Source organism: Triturus cristatus, chromosome 10 (assembly GCF_964204655.1).
Source record: "Triturus cristatus chromosome 10, aTriCri1.1, whole genome shotgun sequence".
Taxonomy (NCBI): domain Eukaryota; kingdom Metazoa; phylum Chordata; class Amphibia; order Caudata; family Salamandridae; genus Triturus; species Triturus cristatus.
Window position 1 is genome coordinate 404,884,963 of NC_140593.1, and position 23,501 is coordinate 404,908,463.

General features: G+C 45.5%; 1 protein-coding gene across 11 annotated transcripts in view; it reads left to right on the top strand.

Moving 5' to 3' along the window:
• KIAA1217 (KIAA1217 ortholog) overlaps positions 1 to 23,501 on the top strand; it is a 1,240,780-nt gene that overhangs the window by 489,774 nt on the left and 727,505 nt on the right. For 2 of the 11 annotated variants that reach the window (XM_085631681.1, XM_085631682.1), the window contains exon 1: positions 13,293 to 13,464. The exons of the other annotated variants lie outside the window; for them this stretch is intronic. In XM_085631681.1, coding sequence (XP_085487807.1) covers positions 13,387 to 13,464 — 78 coding nt within the window. In that variant the 5' untranslated portion in view covers positions 13,293 to 13,386. Of the gene's footprint in view, positions 1 to 13,292; positions 13,465 to 23,501 lie in introns of those variants that run through there. 11 annotated transcript variants of the gene reach the window in all.

The following is a 23,501-nucleotide window of genomic DNA, read 5'->3' on the forward strand; positions in this document are numbered from 1 at the left end:
AGAGGGCCCTGGCACATTTTTTCTTTGACAAATTAAGCACTTTGTGATCTTTGGAGGTACCGCTTATGTCTGGCGTTTTTAGGTCTCGGCTAGCGATGGCTGCGCTTGCGCAGTCTCGCTCGCGAGACATAATGACTTGGGTGAAGAGGGGCTTGAACCCGCCCCTCTTCTTCCCTGTTCTCCATTGGCTGGCCTAGTAAATGCTGGCCAGCCATTGGAGAAGAGGTCCCGTCACTCTAATCCTGCCCCGTCCTTTTCGGATCGGGGGGCGTGTTTTTTGCGAGAAGTCTCAGGGAGGAGACAACAGCAAAACACGCCCCCCCAATCCGAAAAGGAGGCTGCGTTTCTCCGAGGCAGCTTTTCGCTGCCTCGGAGAAAGGCGGTGGTGTCCCGGCGTTGCTCCCTCACCTGATCTCCTTGTTCTTATTGAAATCCCACAGCTCTTGTATTCACCAGCCCTTCTTTAACAATAGTGCACAGTAAGATTTGTAAATATGCATGTCTTTTATTTTAAAAAGTTGCGCTCGTTTAAAACTAATATTTTAAACATATATGTAACATCTCATTTACCTCGCTGTGTCTCATGTGAATTTTATTTCTCTCCACTAAAGAACGCACGTGTTTTATTGAGTTCATTTCCTGGGGCCTGGATGCCAGGGCCTTCTCCGGACGGTGCCCTCAGAGCCCCTCCCCCTCCTCCACAAACACCCATGAATCCAATCTTTGTCTGCAGCTCTGGAATCCCTTGCACGGTCGGGGGCTTCGGCGCTATGCCCACCTTACTCTGCGGCGCTATGCTCTCAGCGCCGAGCTGGCCTTTGGGTGACTTGGGTAAGGTATCTGCTCTGTCCCTGGGGTGGCCACGGGCGCACCTGCTCTCAGGGTTTATTTTACAGCCAGAGGACAATAGACCGCGGTTTTTACACACATCTTAAAGACAACTAGCGTCTTGCCGGGGGCTTCCGGCCGCTGCATCGCTCCCACCGGACCCCGATGCAATAACGTCGGCCGGATACTGGCCCCAGGTAGCGGAAAGATCTCTCGGCCCCCGGGACTGCGCTTAATTAAAGACCACAGGTATTCCTGGGGGATGCGCAGAGCGCACGGCGCGCCAGCTGCGCGCCGTGACATTAAACAATCCTATGGGCAAACATTGGGCCTCGCTGCTGCACCTGCGAAATGTTATTACATACGAGTGTTGCGTGCACCGAGGAGGTACAGAAGCGTGCCACGAAGGCGAGGGGCCAGGCCTCGTCTGCGCCGTCCAGCGCATCTCTGAGCCAGGCACAAGGAGGCCCCGCGCAGTCTGTGGAGTCACGAACCGTGAGGGGGCCCCAAGCGAAGTACATGGAGGGGGGCCCATGCTCTGCTCCCAATGAGGAGCTCTCCGTCACCGCCTCTCGCTCGCGAGACATAACAAGCATTTACAATGCAATGGTCTCGGCATTGGTAAAGTTAGAGCTATTGGCATTGCTCATGACAATGCCGTTTCTTTACATGTTTTAAAAACAAAAACATAAACAAAAATAATGTCATGAGCAATGCCAATAGCTCTAACTTTACCAATGCCGAGACCATTGCATTGTAAATGCTTGTCTTTACGATGGTTGGCAAGATTGTCACAGAGTAGCTCTGTAGGCGCCATGGTTGCGTTTGCATTTTGAACCCATTGATGGTCCGGAAGAACTATTTTGCTGGGCATGCCTCATAAAAGATTTATGAGGAGTGATAGCCATTTTTAGCTATTCACATGGTGGGATGGTCGACTTTGAGTTGACACTGAAATTGTGTTTGGCTTTAGAAGCTAAGCCTTTTCCGCCATATGCATTCTAAATTCCTTGTGGTGGCGTTATATTGGCTTTACATTTGAATCTGTCTTTTGCAGGCCATGCTCAATGGTTGCTGATATCCGGTTTGTTTTTCTTGCCCGGGACTCTGCTGTCAAATACATTTGAAATACATGTGTTAAGAGTTTAAATTGCTGATGAAAGCTTGGCTGAAGTGGAGTGGACTTGGGAAGGGGAGTTATGGTAGGGGTGGGAAAGGGTGAGCACATTTTAGGGCATTTCAATAGAAGGATGGCAGGAGAGGTTAACATGGGGAATGGGTTAGAAGAAAGAAGGGAAGTCATACGTTAGAAATGTGCTGGTCTGGGACAAATTGCACAGCAAGAAAAGTTAAGCTGTGTGACAAGGGAGAGGAGGTTAGTCTTACGTGGAAGTGTAAGGATTTGATGGAGTTGCATTAAGGAGAAGAGATGGGTTATTCAGTGATGTTAACAAAGTATATGTCAGAGTGAAAAGTTCTTACGGTGATGGGGAGCCTCAGTGTGGTTTTGACAGGGTAGGGGCAATGGAGGGAGGTTAGAAAGCGGTTGTTAAAGAGCATGAGGTGTTGTGGGAGAGGAGGAATTGATTGATTAAAGGGAAAGAGACATTAAGTTGTAAAAGGGTGGTAACAGGAGAAAGCCATAATAATGTAAGAAAAGGAAAATGATAGAAGGGGTCCAAGTGTGTAGAGGTGGCTAGCAAATGAAGGAAGAGTGGCAAGGCGGCAGATGTGAAATAGGTAGTTTAGTGGAATTTATAAGAGAGAGGTGCTACTGGTATATAAGAGCTCATGTGAAGCTGGTTTGTTGGTGGGGAGAGGATGAAGAGGATAGAAACAGCTGAAAGTAGCATGTCAGCAGCCGGAAGACATGTCAGAAATTGTGGACTCTCACGTGGCATGCCAGGGCCAGTTCCCCAGGCTCTATGAAGCCAGAAATACTGGCTTACTCAAGGGATTATCCTCTGGCCAGGAACCCTAAAGGTGTGAACTAGATATGTCCTTGCTTAACACACAGGGCAACTTCTAAGGAACAGGCAGTCATCTGTCCCAACTGCCAGCTAACTCTTCCCCATATTATGTATCACTCCACCAGTCTACCTGAACGCAAGAAAGGAGTGACTGAGAAAAGAGCGGAATCAGCTCCCTGGCGGTGCCTACTGCTAAACGCAAGATCTCTGGTTAAACATAGCACGGAGTGTGCATTGTTTATTGAAGAATATAATATAAAATTGGCTTTTATCATGGAATTATGGTCTGATAAAGCCTCAGGACCGGACTTGGCCAAAGCCACACCTCCTGGGGTCCAGTGTTTCACTCAAGACTGACCGCCCAGGAGAGGGGGAGGACTGAAGGTTATAACTCCCTACAGCCCTCCTTCCAAACATCATCCAACTCGGCCTCTGAAGCACTCTCGTTTAGTCTTCCTACTTCTCATCATAATCTTCTCAAGGGGATTCTTCTCTATAGATCTCCGGGCCCTAGAGGTGGCTTCCTAGAGTCCTTCGGAACTCTGGTAGAGGATGGGCTTTGCTCAGACTCATTCACGGTTCTTGGGGATTTTAACTTCCATTTGGAAGCACTCACCGACACAATTAACCTGGGAGAGATGATGAAGGGTGGGGAACTAAGGCAACTGGTAGAAGGCCCTACTCATGCAGCTGGGCACACCTTAGACAGGAGTTTTACTAATAACCCTAATCTGACCTGCACTGAGGTGCTACCACTTGCCTGGACAGACCACGACATCATTCAGTTCGAACAGACACCTCCCAACCCCCATCTACACAAGGTAGAGCCCAAAAAAGAGAAAGTAACAAGAGCCTCTTCCCTCAGGAGTATTGGACACCACCACCGCCTACACTGAGTGGATAGATACAGCCTGCAATAAATTAGCCCCAGAAAAACTATGGACCCCCAAGCGCTCTCAGCCATCAGCCCCCTGGTTTTCGGAAGAACTGAGGAAGCAAAATCACGCATGCAAACGCTTAGAGCGTGCTTGGTGAAGAGGCTATAGTAACGCTGACAAAGAGTCCTGGCTGAGCCTTACCCTCTATAAGAAACTACTATTTAATACTAAAAGGACGTTTTTTACAGAGCAAATCGCTCAGGCAAAATCCTCCTCTTTAGAACAATAATAAAACTGACCACCCCCGATACCCCTAAAAATCAGAGCAGTCCTGAACTATATGAGAACATAGCCACCTTCTTTCAGCAGAAGGTGGAAGCCATCTTTTCTTCATTTAAGCTCTCCCAGACAGTGGAGACAGGGGTTTCAGCTGTGCAGGCATTTAGTGCAACCAAGTCACAATCCACTCTAGACAGATTCTCACCACTGGAGGAGCTGGATTTTATTAATCTCCATCCGATCAGGATCACCATATGACGCATGCCCAGTGTCTGTGATCAAACAGGTCCCAGAGCTTATTGGTGCAGCAATCACCCCACTGTTTAATGCCATGTTTGAGTCTGGCCAGTTTTCCAAAAGATGGAAAATAGCATCCATTCTTCCGCTGCTTAAAAAACAAAATCTTGATCCTAAGGACCCAAACAACTATAGACCAATCTCTCGTCCCCCCCCCTAAAATGATTGAAAAAGTAATGAATACTCAACTCAGCACGTTCCTCCAAACAAACAATATACTAGACCCGACGCAATATGGGTTCAGAACAGAGCACAGAGCTGGCCTTGATAAAATCCACAGAGGAAATAAGAGAAGCTCTGGACCAAGGAGGTAACTCAGCATTGATTATGTTGGATCTCTCGGCGGCCTTCGACACGGTCCATTATGATGTTTAGATGAACCATTTATCAGAAGGCGGGGTACGAGGTAATGTTATGTTATGTTATTTGATTTTGTATAGCGCACAGCTGCCGCAGCAAAGAGGCGTCCTGGCGCTTTGGAGATGGAAAACACAACACCACAGAAATAACTAGAGCGGAAAAGACTAGGCTTTAGAGAATAGGAAGGATTTCAAAGACTTCCTGAAGAGAAGCAGGTCCGGAATAGCACGAAGAGAGGCAGGCAGTGAGTTCCAAAGGGTGGCTGCCAACACCGAAAAGGAACGACCACCTATACGCGCTTTCTTAAAACGCGGAACGATAGCTAAATTGGACCCTGCAGATCGGAGGGATCTAGAAGGAACATAATGGAGAATAGTCTGGGTGAGAATGGGAGGGGAAGCTAACTTGAGAATTTTAAAAGTTACACAGAGTGCTTTAAACCTAATTCTCTGGCCTACTGGTAACCAGTGGAGGTCTTGGATGGTATGACGAACAGAAGCAAACCTAGGAAGGCCGACCAGCATTCTGGCCGCAGCATTTTGTACCCGCTGAAGGCGGGCTAGTTCTGCCTGATTAACACCCAGAAGCAGAGAGCTGGCATAATCCAGTCTGGTAAGAACCAGAGCTTGTACAATGATCTGTCTGGTGTCTGCGTCGAAAAATTTAAAAATGGGCCGAAGGCACTGCAAGGCACCGAAACAGGTGCCAGCTACACGTTTGGTATGGGGGGTGAAAGAAAGTTTATCGTCAATCCATACACCCAGATTTCTGACTTCAGCTACAGGAATGGGAACAGGACCCAACTCCAATGGCCACCAATTGTCTCCCCATAGCCCAGTATCCTCACCAAAGATGATGACCTTGGTCTTGGAGGCGTTGAGTTGGAGTCTATTTTCCGCCAACCAGCCTGCCACTGCCTTAAGAGCTGACTGAAAGGTCGAGGCATCCATAGTGGAGTCACCATTAAGTGCCACCGCCAGCTGCGTGTCATCGGCGTATGACACCATGGTGAGACCAAAACTACGGGCTACCTCCGCCAATGGCTGAACATATATATTGAATAAGGTAGGGCTGAGAGCCGAACCCTGCGGAACACCCTGAGGAATGGGACGAGGGGCAGAGACATAGGGCGGTAGAGATACCTTGAAGGTTCGATCCATAAGAAAGGAGCGAAACCATTCAAGGGCCATCTCTCCAACTCCTGCTTCCCCAAGACGCTGCAAAAGAATGTGGTGGGAGACCGTGTCAAAGGCGGCACTGAGATCCAATAGGATCAGTGCCGCCGTCTGACCCCGGTCCAGCAATTTCCTAATATGCTCCACCACCACCAGAAGAGCAGTCTCAGTACTGTGGCCCGCGCGAAAACCATTCTGAGATTTATCCAATATGTTGGCTTCCTGCAAGTGAGAGGAGAGAATGCAATTCACTTGAGCCTCAGCTAATTTAGCCATCCAGGGGAGGAGGGAGATGGGACGGTAATGTTCTAATTTTGCAGGGTCAAGGGAGGGTTTTTTAAGAATAGGTATGACGGTCGCCTGCTTCCAAGCAGTGGGAACACTGCCAGTGCTAAGAGAGAGATTAATAAGGCTATGCATAGCCGGAAAACAACACTCAGCACATTCCCGAAACTGAGTAGGCCTCATAGGGTCATCGGGTGACCCAGATTTAACTTTAATTGCCAAAGCTTTGAACTCCTCTTGGGTAGGGCTGGGAATAACCTGTAGCCGATTGGAGGTCAATGGGGCTCGGATATTCTCAGTGATGGAAAGATGTGAGAATGACCTGTAGATGGCATCGACCTTTTCAACAAAGAACGAGGCTAAATCCTCACAATGGGCCATAGAAGCTGGCATAGTGGTGGCAATCTTTCTGCTAGTGAGGTCTTTACAAACCCTAAAGATAACCTTAGTCGGGTTCGTGCTGTAATGCCTGGAACCTCCTGAAATCTTTCCTCACAGAAAGAATTCAAACTGTGGACTTAGATAAAGTCCGCTCAAAACCTTTCTCCCTTCTGTGTGGAGTACCACAGGGCTCGTCCCTTAGTCCCACACTTTTTAATGTCTATGGGACACCCCTGGCGGCCTTGATAAGATCTGTGGGTTCCAGCTGACATTTTATGCAGATGATACACAAATAGTGCTGTCACTTCGGCCTGGGCAAGTGGCTGAGACAGGAAGAAGATTTTACGATTGCATGAAAGCAGTCAGGTTGTGGATGTCTACGAACTGCTTGAAGCTCAACTCAAGCAAAACGGAGGTAATTATTTTTGGCAACAATACCAACTTCTGGACGCCAGACTGGTGGCCGGAAGAATTGGGGACCCTCCCCGAACCAGCTAAGAAAGCAAAGAATCTAGGATGTCATAGTTGACAATAAACTCGCCTTCGGGAACCAGGTAAATGCGGTTGTCTCAGCTAGCTTTTATCTTCTCAGAATGATAAGGAAGATAAAGTCATTTTTACCGGCAGGTAGTCACAGGAAAGTGGTTACTTCACTTATCATGTCGCAGTTGGACTACTGCAACAGTCTATACCTAAATATCCAAAGAAAGCACCTAAACAGGCTCCAACTCGTGCAAAATGCGGCAGCCAGATTGCTGACTGGGACACCCTAGTTTGTCTCTGTTAAAAAAGAATTAAAACAGTTACATTGGCTCCCAGTCAAACACCGGATTCATTTCAAAGCCCTTTGCACGGTTTTTAAGGCCATCCAGGGAGCTGGCCCCGACTATTTGAAGCAGCGTTTTCAATGGTACGTTCCCAGAAGGGCCCTCCGCTCCATGGGAGCAAAAGGAGTGATCGTACCCCCAGCCAAAAAAGTTAACTAGGGTGGTAGAAGTTTTATCAGAGGTGCCGCATGGGCCTGGAATGAACTTCCATTCCATCTTAGGAACACCACTGAGCTCATTACTTTCAGGAAAGGACTGAAAACTTGGCTTTTCACCCTATAGGACCATACACCTCAGCAATCAATAGGCAGTGATCGGCGCCAGGACCCCCTAGGTAACCGTTGCGCTTAAGAAATTCAATTAACATAACATAACATAACATAACATGCCCTAGTGTAACACTCACTTAGTGGCATAGTTAATTGTTAGGAAGGCTATTAAGTGGATGTGGTTGGTGAAAGCCTAGAGAATTATTGTGCATGTTGAGGTCAAGTGTGGACAGGCAGAATGCAAGTATAAGATACAGCAGATCTTTGTGTGAGACATGAATAGCTCAAGTATGGGATGCACAACCACATTAATCCCCTGGTAGACACTCAGCAGAATTGAGCGTCAAATTGTAAAATACATTCAGGAATATTCAGCTGTGGTATGTGCACGGGTACGTGAAAGAGCCAATTGTGATGTACACCCATGTGTGACCAGTTAGTCACATACACCCATGTGTGAATACTCACAGGGTAGTCGAGCTTTAAAAGCCCAAACTAAGTGGCAGGCGCACACAGGGATTTCAAGCTTTGGATAGCACCAACGTTCTGTGTGATTTGCGCGCATCTTAAGTATGCTAAAGGATGTGGAAGTAATGCACATAAAATGTTTTAATGCACACTAAGGGGTAAAGAAGTATGAGACACACAACAAACTGTGAGATACATATATGTATGATATACTCATTGAGTCACTTATGTGTGAAATGAACAAAACTTTAAGATAAGTGAAATTATAATATATGGTGCCCAATAAAAATGCAAAGTTAAAAGACAGGGGGGAAGCCCTAGAAAAGTGAAAGGATTGCACATGCTACCTAGCCCTGAATGCCCACGTGGTAGCACATGCATAAATCGCTAGTCGTATCATAGTACACATTCACATAGACACACAGACACACTCACTCACACGGACCCCCACAGGCACCCATATAGACACACACAGCAACTGAAGAGCAAAGAGGACAGCATGGCACAGTGTAACCTTAACTCCATACCTCCTGTCAAATGGGCACCTGCAAATACCCCTGCAATCTATAAATAAATGTATGCTACACAATGAGAAGAAATACACACCCTCTCCCAGCTTTGAATTCGTCAAATCGAGTGGTAGAATTGGTGTAGGCAAGACCTACAAGCCCCCTGAAACAGAATCATCCCTAGATAAAAGAACTGTCTCTGCTTTGCACCTGCCAATCACACATAGCAGAAGCCATACCTGACATCCATCCTCTTCAACTCAGGAAGGGCTGTCGTACCCCCAGCCAAATGAGATTAAAATGGGTGGAGACATGCTATTCAGAGATTGCAACGTCAATAGTGCTGGAATAAAGTGTTGAAATTTATGATGCCATCAAAATGTTTTTGCCAAGACTGATGAGGAAGATGATAGTATAGGCAGGTCATATTGTTCGAGGGCACTTTGCTGGAGAGTAATAACTATAATAAGAGTAGTGGTTACTTTGTAAGTGACAGTGTTCTCTCTGTCTCTGGGTCCATGTTGGTGAGCACCTTGTGGACTTTGTGTACATTTTAGGGGTGGCTGTTAGTTATGCTGCTCGTGTCCACGGTGTATTAGTTGCAGCACCCCATTCTACCAGCATTTAAAACTGTGTTTGTAACGCTACGTCATACCAGCCCTTCTTTGTATCTGCACTTTTCAATCCTTAACCATCTGAGCTGGCAACAATGGGTGGGTCTTATGTTGGTAGCTGTGATTCTGATTGTTAGTAATCACAGACTCCTGATGTTTATCTGTTACTCTTTGTACTTCCATAGGATCTTACAGATTTTTGGCCAGTGCCTTCTGAACTTGTTTCTGTCATGCATCCACTGGCTTATTGCAGCCCTGCTGCTGTGCTTGCCTGCTGTTTCAAAATGGTGATGGTCCAGTGGTGGCCTGCCCACCCCGTGTCTCAATAGTGTGGTGGTGTCCTAGGCTTAGGTCCGTAGTTATCCAAGAATAAAAGTTATCAGTTCATAGGTTAATAGTTTAGCATGAACCTGCAGCAGGTCGTCTGCCCTCGATGGCTTGACCTGGCTCATGAATATGCCTTGAAGCAGGCACATGAATTAGTCTTCGAGTACTCTAAATATTTGCTTGATGGTGCTGCGAACCCGGACAAGTATTGACTTTGTTCTCTGGTGGCTGGGTTATGGTACAGTGTTATCATGTCTCAGGTATAATCTATGTTGACTTGTGGCTGGAAGTGTAAGTCGGGAATGATGGGAGTGTTGTGCAGAGGTGGATTGTGATTTGTGCAAGACAGAGGTTCGGTGGATGTGCCTTTGCCTTACTGCAGAGATTCTAACCGATGTACAACATGGTCACATCATGCTAGGAAAGCATTAAAGAATGTTGAATATATGATGAAGTGAGGGTTGACATAACATTCCAACGGGATGTTGGGGCTGGTGTATTCTTTGTGGTTAAAGTGAACTAGGAGGCTACTCTGAGGTTCTTATTAGCAATGTGTCTGGGCCACTGACTGCTCCAGTGGTGAGGAGAAATCACTGGTTCCATCGAAGTCTCTCTGCACTTGTATCTGCTGTGGTACCTTGGGAAAGGTGAGGTGGTGTGCCACAGAGGCCCATGTTTACTAAGATTTGGCTCAACGCTGCACAGCAAGACAATTTGCTGTGCTGCATCAAATGGAGAGATAATATATGGCGCATTCCTGCTCTCTCTCTCTCTGTTCACACAGTGTTTATTGCCTAGCGTCAACACAGGCACCCTTGCTCCATGGCGCATGGGGGCCTGCGGTACAGACAGGGTTGTTTTTGTTCAGGAAAAGACAATGCCCTGCACAAAAACAACCCTCAAGGCAATATTTTCCTCATTCTATGTGCAGCACACATAGAAAGAGTAAATGACGAGGAGAAATAAAGGTATTTCTACTTGTTATGCCTCTGTTGGTATGGTGTACAATTTTGATGCATTTCCATAGTTACTTGTCGTAGTAAATCTGGGAATTCGCCAAAAACCATAGGTGAATGCATGGGAACACCCACGCTCCACCTATGGAACGCCGTCGCAAAGCAGAGTAATGCAAGACAGCAAATTGCGCTGCCTTACCTTACTCCAGATTTACTAAGTTAAGAGCCATGCAAGGTGCATTCGCATAGCTTAGTAATTCTGATTTAAGCGCTGACATTGTATTACATTGCTTTATGTGACGCAACAGCGACGCAAGTCCATAGTAAATCTGGGCCATGGTGTTTAAGGGCATAGGTGACCTGTCATACCGCTTTTGAGACAGATGGTTGTCAGATACCAATTATGTCTCCAGTAGCTCTCTGTAGGATTACAGTGCCATGCAGTGTAGCATCATTTGCATGGCATCCTGACCCCTGCATCCATGGCACGAGGTGTTTTTTCATTGGGTTGATGTGTGTGAAAATGTATAATCGGTCATTGATGGTGCAGACCGAGAGTGCAGTCCCTTTGGGCGCCCTTCTGCTCCTCTGCGCTCTTGTCCTCCTTCGGAGGTCTGCATGGTTACAGGTGCTCAGTGCAACCTTCGTCCTTCTGAGCCTCTCGGGGATGTGTGTGCCATGCTGCAATGCTTCATGTCTGCAAGGTCCTCTGAGAGGTTATTCCCATCGGAATAGTCCCCGACGTGCAGCTTTCTACAAACATTGGAGGATGGGTCCATGGTTTTACATTTGTTGCATGCATGTGTTCCCAGATGCACATCATCCTGTCATCTGTTGTGAGCAGGGCTTTAAGTGGGATAAAATAAACTGGGGGGGGTGGTGTCTCCCAAAGGGGTGTGGCCCATGTAATTAAGGGTGTGGCTTAAAAACACCTAAGCTAAAAACCAGTGCTTAGCGTAGTGTGCTGCCCGACTGGTGTTTTGCTGTTTCTGTCATTGCATCCAGATATATATACCGCAAGTAACATTATTCCTACAAGCCAGGACTATTGGCTTAGTCAATGGTTGTTAGTGGCATAAAATCAACAACTATGGCTTTGTTGTGTATAATATTGAAAACCCTTCATTTCTGAAATGATGAGACTATGAAAGACCTAAAAACGAGTCTCTTTGAAGTTACTTTAACCCCTTCAGTGCCCGCCCCTTTCCCCGCCCTGTGCCGGCCGTTGTATTAGCGGGCGGGGTTTATGACGAGCTGGTCTCGTCATGGGCACAGCGCCACCGCGGCCCATGACGAGACCAGCTCGTCATGGGCATTGAAGAGGTTAAAGGCTTTGAGCAGTGGCACTGCTGCAGAGGTAAGAATTGTTTTCATCCTGAGGGTGAGGCCAAGAATGGAGAGCCCAACAGGGACCCGTCTCAACACCTGCTAATTTCGGAGCCGGCCCACTTAAAGCCCTGGTTGTGAGTCATTGGTGATGTAGCATGTGCATCCAGTGGTCGGTCTTGATTCCCTATCTCTTCTTTTCTGATATGGTTGCTGTTCATATGTCTACCATGTTTTCGCTTACTGCAGTAGCCCTGATCAGAATAAACCAATCTTTTGTATCACTCTGTGAGTATTCAGTGCTTGAGCGTGGAAGTCATGTTTTTCGTGTGTTTTAGATGGTACATTTCAGTGTCCAAGTGCTGTTATGTGATTCAGGTGTGAATGCACTTCTTGAGCGCCGGGCCCCCAGCTGTGACCCGGAGCCTGTCCTGTTCTTAGATCCCTGATGTGCTGACCGGAGGAAATGGGTGTTACTGACTGTCTATATCAGGCAACACGAAAGGTCTTTTCCTTTGTTCTAAATATTCTTTTCAAACACGTTTTGTCGTGTACTATTGTTTTCACATATTTAATATATTTGCAATATTTGTGTTGAAGCATGATACAAAAATACATGTTCTATAACCAATACAATGCGTTTGACAGTGCGTTTGGGAGATCGCTGTAGAAAAACGTTTAAAAGCATTCAGGTGAAGGGTTAGTTTTTGTCATTTCTATTGTTCTCGCTTTACTATTATAGTATAGTCTTAACACACACAGAATGGCCACATTGTTCCTCTCAAGGAGTGCCTGTATTAATGGAAAATACGATACTCATACTGGGGAGTGAAGCAGTTGACAATAAAAAAGCGCAGGCCTAAATATTATTAAAATTGTTTAAGAATCCAGAATAGAATTGTCGAGTTTGTGGGACCAGTATCGTCTGCAGCGCCCCGTGTGGACAGTCAGTGGAATGACGCTGGTGCACCCTTGTGGTAGTGACACTGGAAGCCAAACAACTGAATACGCATGAGCTTGTTCTTCACCTTAAAACTAATTGCAGTCAGTTTGGAAGCTCTTTGTCGCCTTGTCACACGGCTCACATCCACCATGCAAGTCCGAAACGCGCCAGAAAAACAAGTGCGGCGCAGGTGCCAGGGACATCTCAGTTTCTCTGTGACTATTTGGTGAAGAAAAGTTCTTCCTTCCAAATGATTTGTCGATCTGGGAGTGGCAGGTACCGAAAGCCTGCCCTTCTCCTTCTGGACGTCAGTGATTGTGTTTTACATAGACAGCAGTTTGTTTAAGCGTCAAATACAGAGCCTCCTCGTCTGTTTACACTTTCAACAGCTCGGAATATATCGTTTCAATAAGAGCGTGAGCAGGGGCGTCAGTCGAGGCTTACAGGTAGGGACCGCGTGCAGGCACAGGCAGGTGGGGCTACAGAGTAACCATGGGAATTCGGTGATGTCACGGTTGAAAGTGCACGTCCAGACAGCCAATTGCGAGAGTGGCTGATTACAGCGTCCCATAGGCTGCGAGGCAGGTATGCAAATGCGGAGTTTCACTTTGGAAAAAAAAAGCACAGGAGCGGCTGAGACATGGAGGGCGCCTTACCTGACAGCTCCGAGGAACTGTAATTCAGCATTTTATAAATGAAACCTTCCCGTGGCGCGCAGGGTCTGGCGCGCACTACTCACCTCGTGCAACAGCAGTGGACATCCCCAAAAAAGGTAAACGAAAGGTGATGTGTAGAGGGCGCGTGCTGTTTCTGCGAGCTGGTAGCTTTGCCACTCTGGCAATGAAGCAGTGTTCTGGGTGATGTTTTGCCACTTATGCCGCAGGTGCAATAGATTCTGTGTCGCTTTGTTGAAAAATGTGGGGAATTTAGTTTGGACCTGTGCGATAAAGTACTAAGTAGCAACGATGCATCGCTGACTTTTGCGTTCAAGAGGTGTAAAGCTTGGATTTGGGCGAGGCGTCATATCCCAGGTGTTATACTGTATCCTCGCGAAAAGAGCAAAGATTTAAGATGTTATCCTGCGAGAATACACCCTGTATTTAAGACCGCACACACTGCCTTTATTGCATTTACAAACATACTGTACTGTATTGTAGCATGTATATAGCGCTTGCTACCCCTATGTGGAGTACTGAAGCGCTAGCACACATGAGCAGCAAACTCTGCCGGGAAGGGGGTGTGGTTGCAAGCGTGTTGTCCTTTTCCTGCTAAAAACGTACTTTAGAAATGCACGCCTGCCACTGTTAACGGTTTTATTAGTAATGTCGGCTGCGCCTTCTGTCTTGCACTTAGCATCGATATATAGATTTTGATAAAGTTCAAAGTTGCAAGGCGCATTCTTGTTTGGCAGGTTTACGGTTCGGCAATTTATGCAGCATGTGCAATACTCCTCTGCGATCAGAGTCCGCGATGCAGCAGCAGAAATTGTTTCTGGGGAAGTTTGGACGGTGCAAAGTTACTGCCGCGCGATAAAGCAGTGCTTTTCAGAAATCAACAAGAGCGGCTGCCTCCGGCGCTGCACGCAGGGACTCGAAGCACACTTGGCTGGCTGGCTGCAGGATGCAGGCGTGTTTGCCTCCCTTCTCTTCAGAGGGGATGCCGAGGCTTTGTGAGTGGGCCTGTGTATAACCAGCCGTCCTTTGACACCAGACACTCGGCCCTACTCTGCAAACAGAGGTTTAATGTCTCTCGCTTGGGCGGAGGCCGCTGGTGACGGATAAGAGATCTGAAAAGGTGGCTGGAGGGGTTAGTTCGGGGACAACAAGGCCCGGCTCTTGTGATAAGAGAAGTAAATAGGTCCAGTGAAAGGGGTCGCCTCTTCAAACCAGTGTTAGCTGCCAACTCTGATTGGGTCTTCAGTTAAAGGACAGAGCCCGCATCTCATAAGAGAATGACAAAATTAACACCACCCTTATGTTTATTTATGTAATATCTTATGTAGCATCAGCTCCACCCAGCGGGGCTTCATAACGCAGTACGACGCACTCTTAAAGACGGCAGGTTAACCCTTTATTGACTGCTGTAAACACGCTCCTAATGCAGTTAAAATCAGTTTTGCCTTTCTTTCGAGAAATACGTGCTAAGCGCTGACAGTGTGCTAGGCGCAAACTCGCGTATGTTCTGAATGGCAGCTCTGGATCGCTCTCACGTCACATGTGCCGTGTTGCTCATACCTGCGGCCACTGCCGCTCTCAAGTGCTGGTTACGCACTGACGGTTACGTTTCATGCAGCCCGGGCTCCTGCAGGGCTGCCTCGCTGCCAGCCTGGGTGGGGCGCCTGCAGTGGTGGCACCCTGCCCTAAAGTCTCCGGTTAAACCCAGAAAAAAGATTTCCAAACCGTGTAAGAAAGAAAAAGTCTTCAGCGAAGAAAATATGGATCGAGATGCTTTGGAGGTAGAGGCTGACAGAGCTATCTGGAGAAGTATGTTCTAGTCTCTGCCTTTAAGCAGTGACATTATCACCGTATTAATCACATCCTGTCCTATGGTGAGCGTCTATACACAGAGCAGGCATCTTTCTTCCGGGCTGATAGATGGGAAAATGGCCAAGGGGCTTTACCTGAAACTCCGTACACACCTGAAGCGCTTGGAAATAAAATAATGCAACAATTTCTAAACACTAGTGTAAATGTTTTAGAATGTAAGCCTTTTGTTTTGAAAAAAAAATGTTTTTTTAAATGGCATAGATGCCTCTAGTTATCTATCTGCCACATTAAGAACAGGCCGTAGACGGCGCTCTCATATCCTTGGTGAAAGGGTCATACGAAAGAAGATTGTCCATAGATTTACTTCTTTCCGAAGAGTACGATTGCTGTGAGAGTTGCAAGTATTCCTGGATATTATGATACTCGTGTCTTGTAAGGCAGCTTTTGAATCCACAGTGTGATTACCTGGTCGAAGATGTTCAAAGATTTGATGTGTTTTTGCAGCTCTGTTAGTAGGCTGATAGGTATTTATGTTGTCAAGTTGTCCACTAAACATATTTAATACCTGTTGCTTTCTGTTCATTGAATTGCTGGCTGTCTTTGCACGCTGCCACTGCTCAATCTTCCCGGCGTAGATCCGGTGTCTTAACACCGGTGTTCACCTCACTTCCTTACTGTCCAGGCCACACAAACAGGGAGAAGCAGTGGTCGTGTAAACTGTGCTTATGCAAAAACAGGGAGAAACAGTGGTCGTGTAAACTGTGCTTATGCAAAAACAGGGAGAAACAGTGGTCGTGTAAACTGTGATTATGCAAAAACAGGGAGAAACAGTGGTCGTGTAAACTGTGCTTACGCAGTGTTGTTGCTTCGCAGTAACCGAGGCATGAGTGAGTGACTGGAAGTAAATGACAGCTGACAGCTTCAACTATGTGCAACATTTTTCCTCTTTCTGATTTCCAATTACAGCTGAAACACGCTGGTCACCATCTCATTGTGGCCCTCGCCAATAACAATGCAGCAGGGGCCTTTCAAACAGATAAAACAGCCCGGCGACCTATTGAATCTCATGAACATATTGTTCTGGCACAAAGATCACAAAGCACAGGGATAGCGGTCCTATTTGCAAGCCCTTTAATCGTAGTTAATTTATTGGCACATTGAGTGTAAAAAAACATATTCTCTGGCTTCCTAGTCTTAATGGCTCTGGTCAGGGGTGAAGGGATCGAGATTGTCGGTGACTCTGGTGCAGTCATTGTGGTGGGCATGCTCACGTACAAAAAAGTGATGGCGTTTTACTGCCACATTAGAAAGACATTGTTTCTGGCACATTTATTCTTATGGGTAGGCATTCTGTGGCACAAAAATGTAAATATTCCTTAACGTTGTCATTAAGGGCCTATGCGTGATACTGTGATTTATGTTGGCCCAGTAATTGTGATGTACAAATTATTTTGCTCAATAGTTATAAAAGTCAAATTCACTAGTGTGATCCTTGCGATGGCCATTTTATCTGGAATAGTATGTGTGATGGACCTATTCAGTGTCTTAATAAATGTGTTAGAAATCTCTCCTGGCACAAGAATTTTAGTGGTCTTGTTCCGCTGCTCCATTTACTTTGACAGCACATTCCACTACGAAAGTAATAGTACCTAGTACATTTTTCTGGAACATTAATTATGATGAATGTGTCTATTAATGCAGTTTGTGATGGCATAATCAAGTGTAAAGGTAATTCTGACTGGCATATGTTAACGATCAAATCTGTTTTATTGCTGGGATATTTTAAACTTGCATAGATGTAGGAGGGTATTATCTTCAGGTTTCGGCATTGTATTGTGCTGCTCACATCTCCCAGGTACTGGATTGGAAAAGGGATTATGCAATGCCCCTGTTGGCCTTTCTGTGTGGCACAATATTGTAAGAGGCATTATTCTATTGTTTATGGCTAGTAGTTCTATATAAATCATTATTCGTGATGAAGATAATTTCACGTGTTGCAGTGTTCTATATGTTCACTACTCCTGATAGGGATTGCTTTCCATTGTACATTAATACATACAGAAATCGTACGTAGCCAATTTTTAGTTTTGGTTTGACGGCGTAACTCTGGGCTAGATTTATTACAACCATTGCTTTGAAATATACATAGAGTGGGCTTTGGCTCCAACCAGAGGAGTATTTAACTCTCTCACCTCATGCTGTTGGCTTTTTGGTGTATCCTCCCTCCCCCTACTGAGTGCTTGCATTAATACATAAGGGACTATTTTACATCTCAAAAGTACACAACATCAGCACACATTAAATTATTTTGCTCATAGATGTACTCTATATAGGAAACACTTATATTTTGTTTTTTTCACAGCAACATGCTTGATTGTGTATTTTAATCAGGAAACAAAATGCAAGCCAGAACTATTAGCTTTTCCAATGCTTGTTTCTTATGGAAATTAGTTCAGCTGAGCAAACTATTTTGTGAAGTATTATGTGTCAGTTTAACAATCTCTTGGACTTTATCAAGGAGGGAAATGGTGGTACAGTAATTATCCATGATAACATTCAATTTATGGTTCTTGTAATATAATTGATGCTGTTCATACAAGTCTAAAGTCACAAATACAAAAGTTTGCAAAAAATAACCAACCGGCTCCCAGTACGTCCATGAAAGTGTGCCTGTATCACTTTATCAGTATACATATAAAATTATTTTTTCATAACATTGAGAACCAACAGTAACCCATACATTTACTTCCATAGTTGATACAGTTTCTAGATAGAAGGCTAAATACAATCCGTTATAAGTAAGTGACTAAACAACTCCTACTTCACTCACTGACACACAATGTAGAGTTTTTGTCCTTCAATTTGTTGTTTGGTCAATTCAAAGACCATGTTATTGACAATCAGACTACTCTTATGTTAAACAATAGGGGGACCATATAAGTCCTCACAGAACCTGCTGCGCCTTCAAGTCTAATATTGAGCACTACTTGGAAATTTGAAAGATGTAGGTAAACTTGCAAAAACATATGCTGAAATTACAGTCCAAGGTTTTTGATACAATGTAGACTTCAAATACCAAGACATCTGCTGTCAGAGAGCAATCCTCTACTACTGTGCGACATACTCTTAATTAAATTCACAAATATATAGGCCCAGATCTATGCCTAGGTCTGCCCTATCCATTTGGTGCAGAGTTTTCTACTGACAACTCATAGAACTTCTTCCATTGACTTCTACAATTTAGGCACAGTGGCTAGAGACTGGAAATATCTACTACAGTGTGCGAGGAGAAATGAAAAAACTAATGTAGTACCTGGAGGGACATGCAGACACAGAAACACACCAACAAAAGGGGAATAATTTGAAATTCACAAAAGTTACACCCACATCTACTCCAGTAGTACCATAGCTCAAACAAGATAACATCTACTCCAGCAATATCTTGCAGTAAGTAAAATGTTGCACAAGGCCATTCATTGGTATTGCAGGGGAATCACATAGAGGATATTAATGGAGGCATGGTACAACTCTACCAGCACGAAGCCCAACACCGAGAAAAAGAAATTAGAAAATGTTCATACAGCTTTAGACATTGCATTTATCCTTATACATCACATAATGCAAAAAATAGTAATAATATAAACAATAAAATTTATATCAAAAATCATAACCGTACATATTTAGATACTTATATAAATTACATTATCCATTTTTAAAAAGGTACAACAAACACAAATATAATACAAAACAAAAAAAATCATATAACTATATACATTAAAAACATACATACAAATTATTAGAAAAACAAAACTCATCTAATATCTAACACTATTCTAGTCTTCCCTCAGACACACAATAACCAAGTGCATAATGTAAACACACACACACACATGCAAACTGACTCACAAATACATGCACTCAATGACACTCGACACAACTGTAGCTCATGTCTGGCCCAGATTACCCTACTGCCCAAGGGGAAGAGGACGGAGCATGTGGTGTTGTCTTTATTTATACCCCTAGTAGTAAAGTTTGTCTGGTATATTATTTTTTTCAGTTGATACCTTTTTCTCTCCTTTTCAGTTTGTAGTTCTAAATAGCATAGGGAGAAATCTCCATCTATGGCATTTAGAAATACATTTGGCGGGTTTAAGCCTAAAATATGTTCCTAAAGTTTCTAGTGGTAACCTTATTGTCATATTATGAGTTGTAGGTGTCCCCATCCTCTCATGTAAGGGGTTGGGGCATGTCCTCCTACTTTTAGGTGTAATTTGAGATTTACAACTAGGCATATGAGTAAATGTGTGTCTGTGGCCATTTTCCACTATTAATTTACCGTTGTGAATTTGGCTGTAAGTATTTTCTATGACTGATATAAGGAAGTAAATGGACCCTGAATAAAATAATATGCTGGACAATTGATGTGTGTTTTCTTCTTGCTTCGGTTGTGATAGCTGAAGACTGTCACCCTTATAATGCGCTGACTTTCTTTTTCTGCTAGCAGTAGGTGTAAAGGTGGAAGACTTAGTTTGAGATAAACTGAAGATGGCTTCCCTCAATTCCGTTCATGTCGATGGGGCAGGGTCTTTCACAACTGTAACACTTCTTTAGATTTTGGACACATCAATTGGCCGTAGAAGGACTCTCAGGCCACAATGAGGAATGGTTGTCCACCTGTGGATGTCAGTAATGAGTATCTGCCCGGTGCATTTCAGCCTGTGAGGACAGGATCTTGTTTCCCTCGTCATGGCCCCCTTGAGTGTTGTACGCCACAGTGGCAATACCACCAGCTGGGGCATTAAGGAGCTGCGTCAGCGCCCTTGCGCTTCTATCCGGTTGTGCTCTCGCTTTCTCACTGCAGCCAGAGGAAGATGTTAGCAGGAGGAATAAAGGCTGCGTTGGTGACAACTCGCCTAGGGCCAGTAAGAGATAAGCATCTCACGCACAGAAGGACAGTCAAAAATACTGGATCCGATGTGAATGTGTGGCGTGGACGGAGGAATCCCACAGAACCTGTTGCCTTTGACAGGCTGTATACACGTGATGCACAGTCCAGTAGTATGTTGACTGTGGACGACCCACTATTGGCACAGATAACAGGATTGGATTGGATTGCATCATCTGTGTAGCCCTACACAACCGTGGTGTGATACAGGAGTGCTACTGCTTGTCTGTACTGAAAAATAAATTGTATGAGCTGTTTAGTATCCACCAGAGAGACGGAGCCCACTCCGGCAGAGTGGGGGAATGAAGAGGGACCGCTCCTTAGACTGACCTCGCTAGAGACTGCGCTCTCTGCTCAAGGGCCCTTCGGCGCAGGGTTTTCTTCAGGAAGCCGCGATAATGCGACATGTTTATATTGGTCAATTGGTGTGGCCTACACTCGTCTTGAACGGGCAGTCCTTAAAACATCCTAGTGCACGTCTGTGTGTCAGATGTGCTATGTGTAATCCGCGCTGCACTGCGGATTCTCAAGAGTCCGGTGAAATGATCCTTAAAAGAAGGGTCTTGAGGACCAACTTTAAGATGTGTATGCTTTTTCCCCTCTATAGGATCCGCGATGCAGAAAGCGCATGTGCATAATGCCAAAGCTATTTGTGGCCATTATTAATAGTTTATGTGATTGAGATGTATTTAGTTCTGATAGCAGACCCATTTGCGCTTGGCTCCCGTCTCTTATTTGTGTTATTCTTGTTGGAGGGGGGGAGGGGTGTGCTCCAGAACGGAGTCTCTGACTTTGGACTCCAAGCACCTGCCTTGGAAGGACCGCTTCGGCCTTGGCCTCCTCTCTGGAGATGGATTCGGTCTTATAGTCTCAGCCGGGCCCTCGCGCACCATATTCTTCTGTGTACTGCCACTCGTATATACGATGCTGCTCTTATATGTTAAAACTGTTTCCTCTAAGGTCAGCTGATGCCCCTTGTAACCGGGGCCGGGCTGTGTCACACAGCTAAGGCGGTCCAAGAAGGGGTGATCTCGGAATTACATGGAGGATTTGAGGATTTCGTTCTTTCCATTTCTAGAATACGGATGACCACCGAGCAGGGCCGATTCTACCATTAGGCAAGACTAGGCGGCCGCCTAGGGCAGCAAAAGGGGGAGGGCGGCAAAAAACATGAGTTTGGGAATATCTAATGCATTAATTCTTCTAGCCTGGATGACAGGGGGAGAGAGTGATGGTAGTAAAAGGGAGGGGGCGGAATTTTTCAATTCTCGCCTAGGGCGGCAAAACACCTAGAAACGGCCCTGCCACCGAGCCTCGTTTTATTTGAGGAATGTGCACTTTTAAACAAAGATATTGAAGTGGAGAGAGCAGTTAGTTGTCCACCTGAGCCCTTTTTTGCAGGCATCGTGTTTTTTGTATTTTCCGGGTATTGTGTGCTCTCCGTTCAGAGTCAAGAGCAGGAATCATCGCGGTTCCGACCGTGTGCGGAGGGTTTCCAGCTGCTGTGGCGCGGCTAGCTTCCTTGGATGCTGGGTTGTGCCACAGGTGTGGTAACGGGCGCGTGGGATTGCTCATACACTAGTTGTCGGGTGTCATTAAGGGCGGACTGCGAGAGCATGTGTGATCTTTGAAAACGTGTCCAATTTGAATGTACTCCGCCTACAAGCGGAGAGCAGAATTACCAATCTGGAAATGCATCTAGAGTGCTTCCGGGGCGAAACCCATCGGCCTAACGTCACCTTTACTTCTTATGCAACCTTGGGACCGTGTTACTCGCTGTTGTAATAGGAGGTGTTTGCATTTCTTTATGTCCAGGTGTAAACGCAAGGGGTTGGTTAGTACATCTGAGGCAGACAATGCTGGTCAGGGAGCGCTTTTGCTTTGAGGAGAGAAATTTCAGATTCCAAGGTGCGGCTTTTACTGCTGCCCAGGGGCACTGCTGCGGAACACTCAAAAGGAGTCTTACAGGTTTTACAAAACCTTTCCTACCTTCCTGCTCTCGTTCAAGAAAAGAGTCCTAAATCTCCGGTGGAAACTCCCATCACGTGGGACTCCCCCGGAGGCACAGAAAGCGCATTCGTAAAGAAACACCACAGCACCTTTCAAACATGCACACTCTTTCAAAGGTGGCTGCGAACTGCAAGAAAATAGTTTTGTGTTTCTCAGAGTGCACTGAATGTGTGTGTTTTAAACCAGTCAGCTCTCCCACCAATATCGGAATCATAAAACGTGCTTGAAACGTCATATTTACGCCTGTGCTGCAGAAACGTCATACAACATACCAAACAACTTTGTTTTTTTTACATTAATCTGTTCACAATTGATATGCAGGTGTTACCTTTCACCCTCAGAGCATATGACTCCGAGCAAACCGTAGCCAGGCGAGGAAGGCCTCCCGTGTGGAATGCTGTGTTTGTCCATGCACGACCCCGCCCCCGGCAGGGATTACTCCATCCGTGGATTTTGGGAGCTGCATCTTCACGTGCATAAACAAACTACGCTCCCAAGAAATGACGATAGAAGTGCCAGTGCTCATCCAGCCGAAGTGCCGATGCAATCCAGGTTGCAGATTTGCACAGAGATGATTTGTCATACTTTGCTCAGCCACATCATGCCATGGCCATGCTGATGATGTCATTTTAAGGCCGTGTTACGTCTGAAGACCAGTAACCTCAAATAGCAGAAAAGGCAAACAATAACACTAGGTGGCAACTGTTTTTTTTTTTAACAAGTTATTATTAACAACATACAATGAATCAGTCGAATTCCGAGCAACTCTGTAGACTCTATTGTCTGCTACCTCCTGCAGCAGATAAAGAGATGCATAATGCGGTGCTTGGATCCATGTTTGTACATGCGTACCTTGGGGTATGCCTTTGTCATTTTCAGTATGTTTGTGCATTTCACAAGTTTTTGTTGTTGTAACTAAATCATGCATGCCTTGCATAAAAAAGTGACATGTTTGTGCATCAATCTGGGTCATGCAACGAGGCTATCCTGCTATTTATTGTATAACCTGTGATAGTGACCCTAAGGCAACTCTTTAAGGAAAATGAATGAACTCTGCCCTGCATTTCCATTCACAGTTCTATGGTTATTTGTTTGAGTTAATGCTCTGCTTTCAAGTAGACACCTTCCATTATGTGCATGAATCAGGGGTCACCCTACGGCGTAGCCCTTTAGATTGAGTGTGCATGTCCAAGTTTGACCTGCTTATTATGACCTGTTGTAGCTGCATGGGGCGAGACAGTGTCCACTAATTGGGTTACCTGGCCGTTACAAACAAGTCTGATAAGCACCAAGACCTACAGTGGTAATTATATGAAATGCAGCTGACAGCTTTTTGCTGTTTTGGATAAGTGGCAGCACTGACAATGT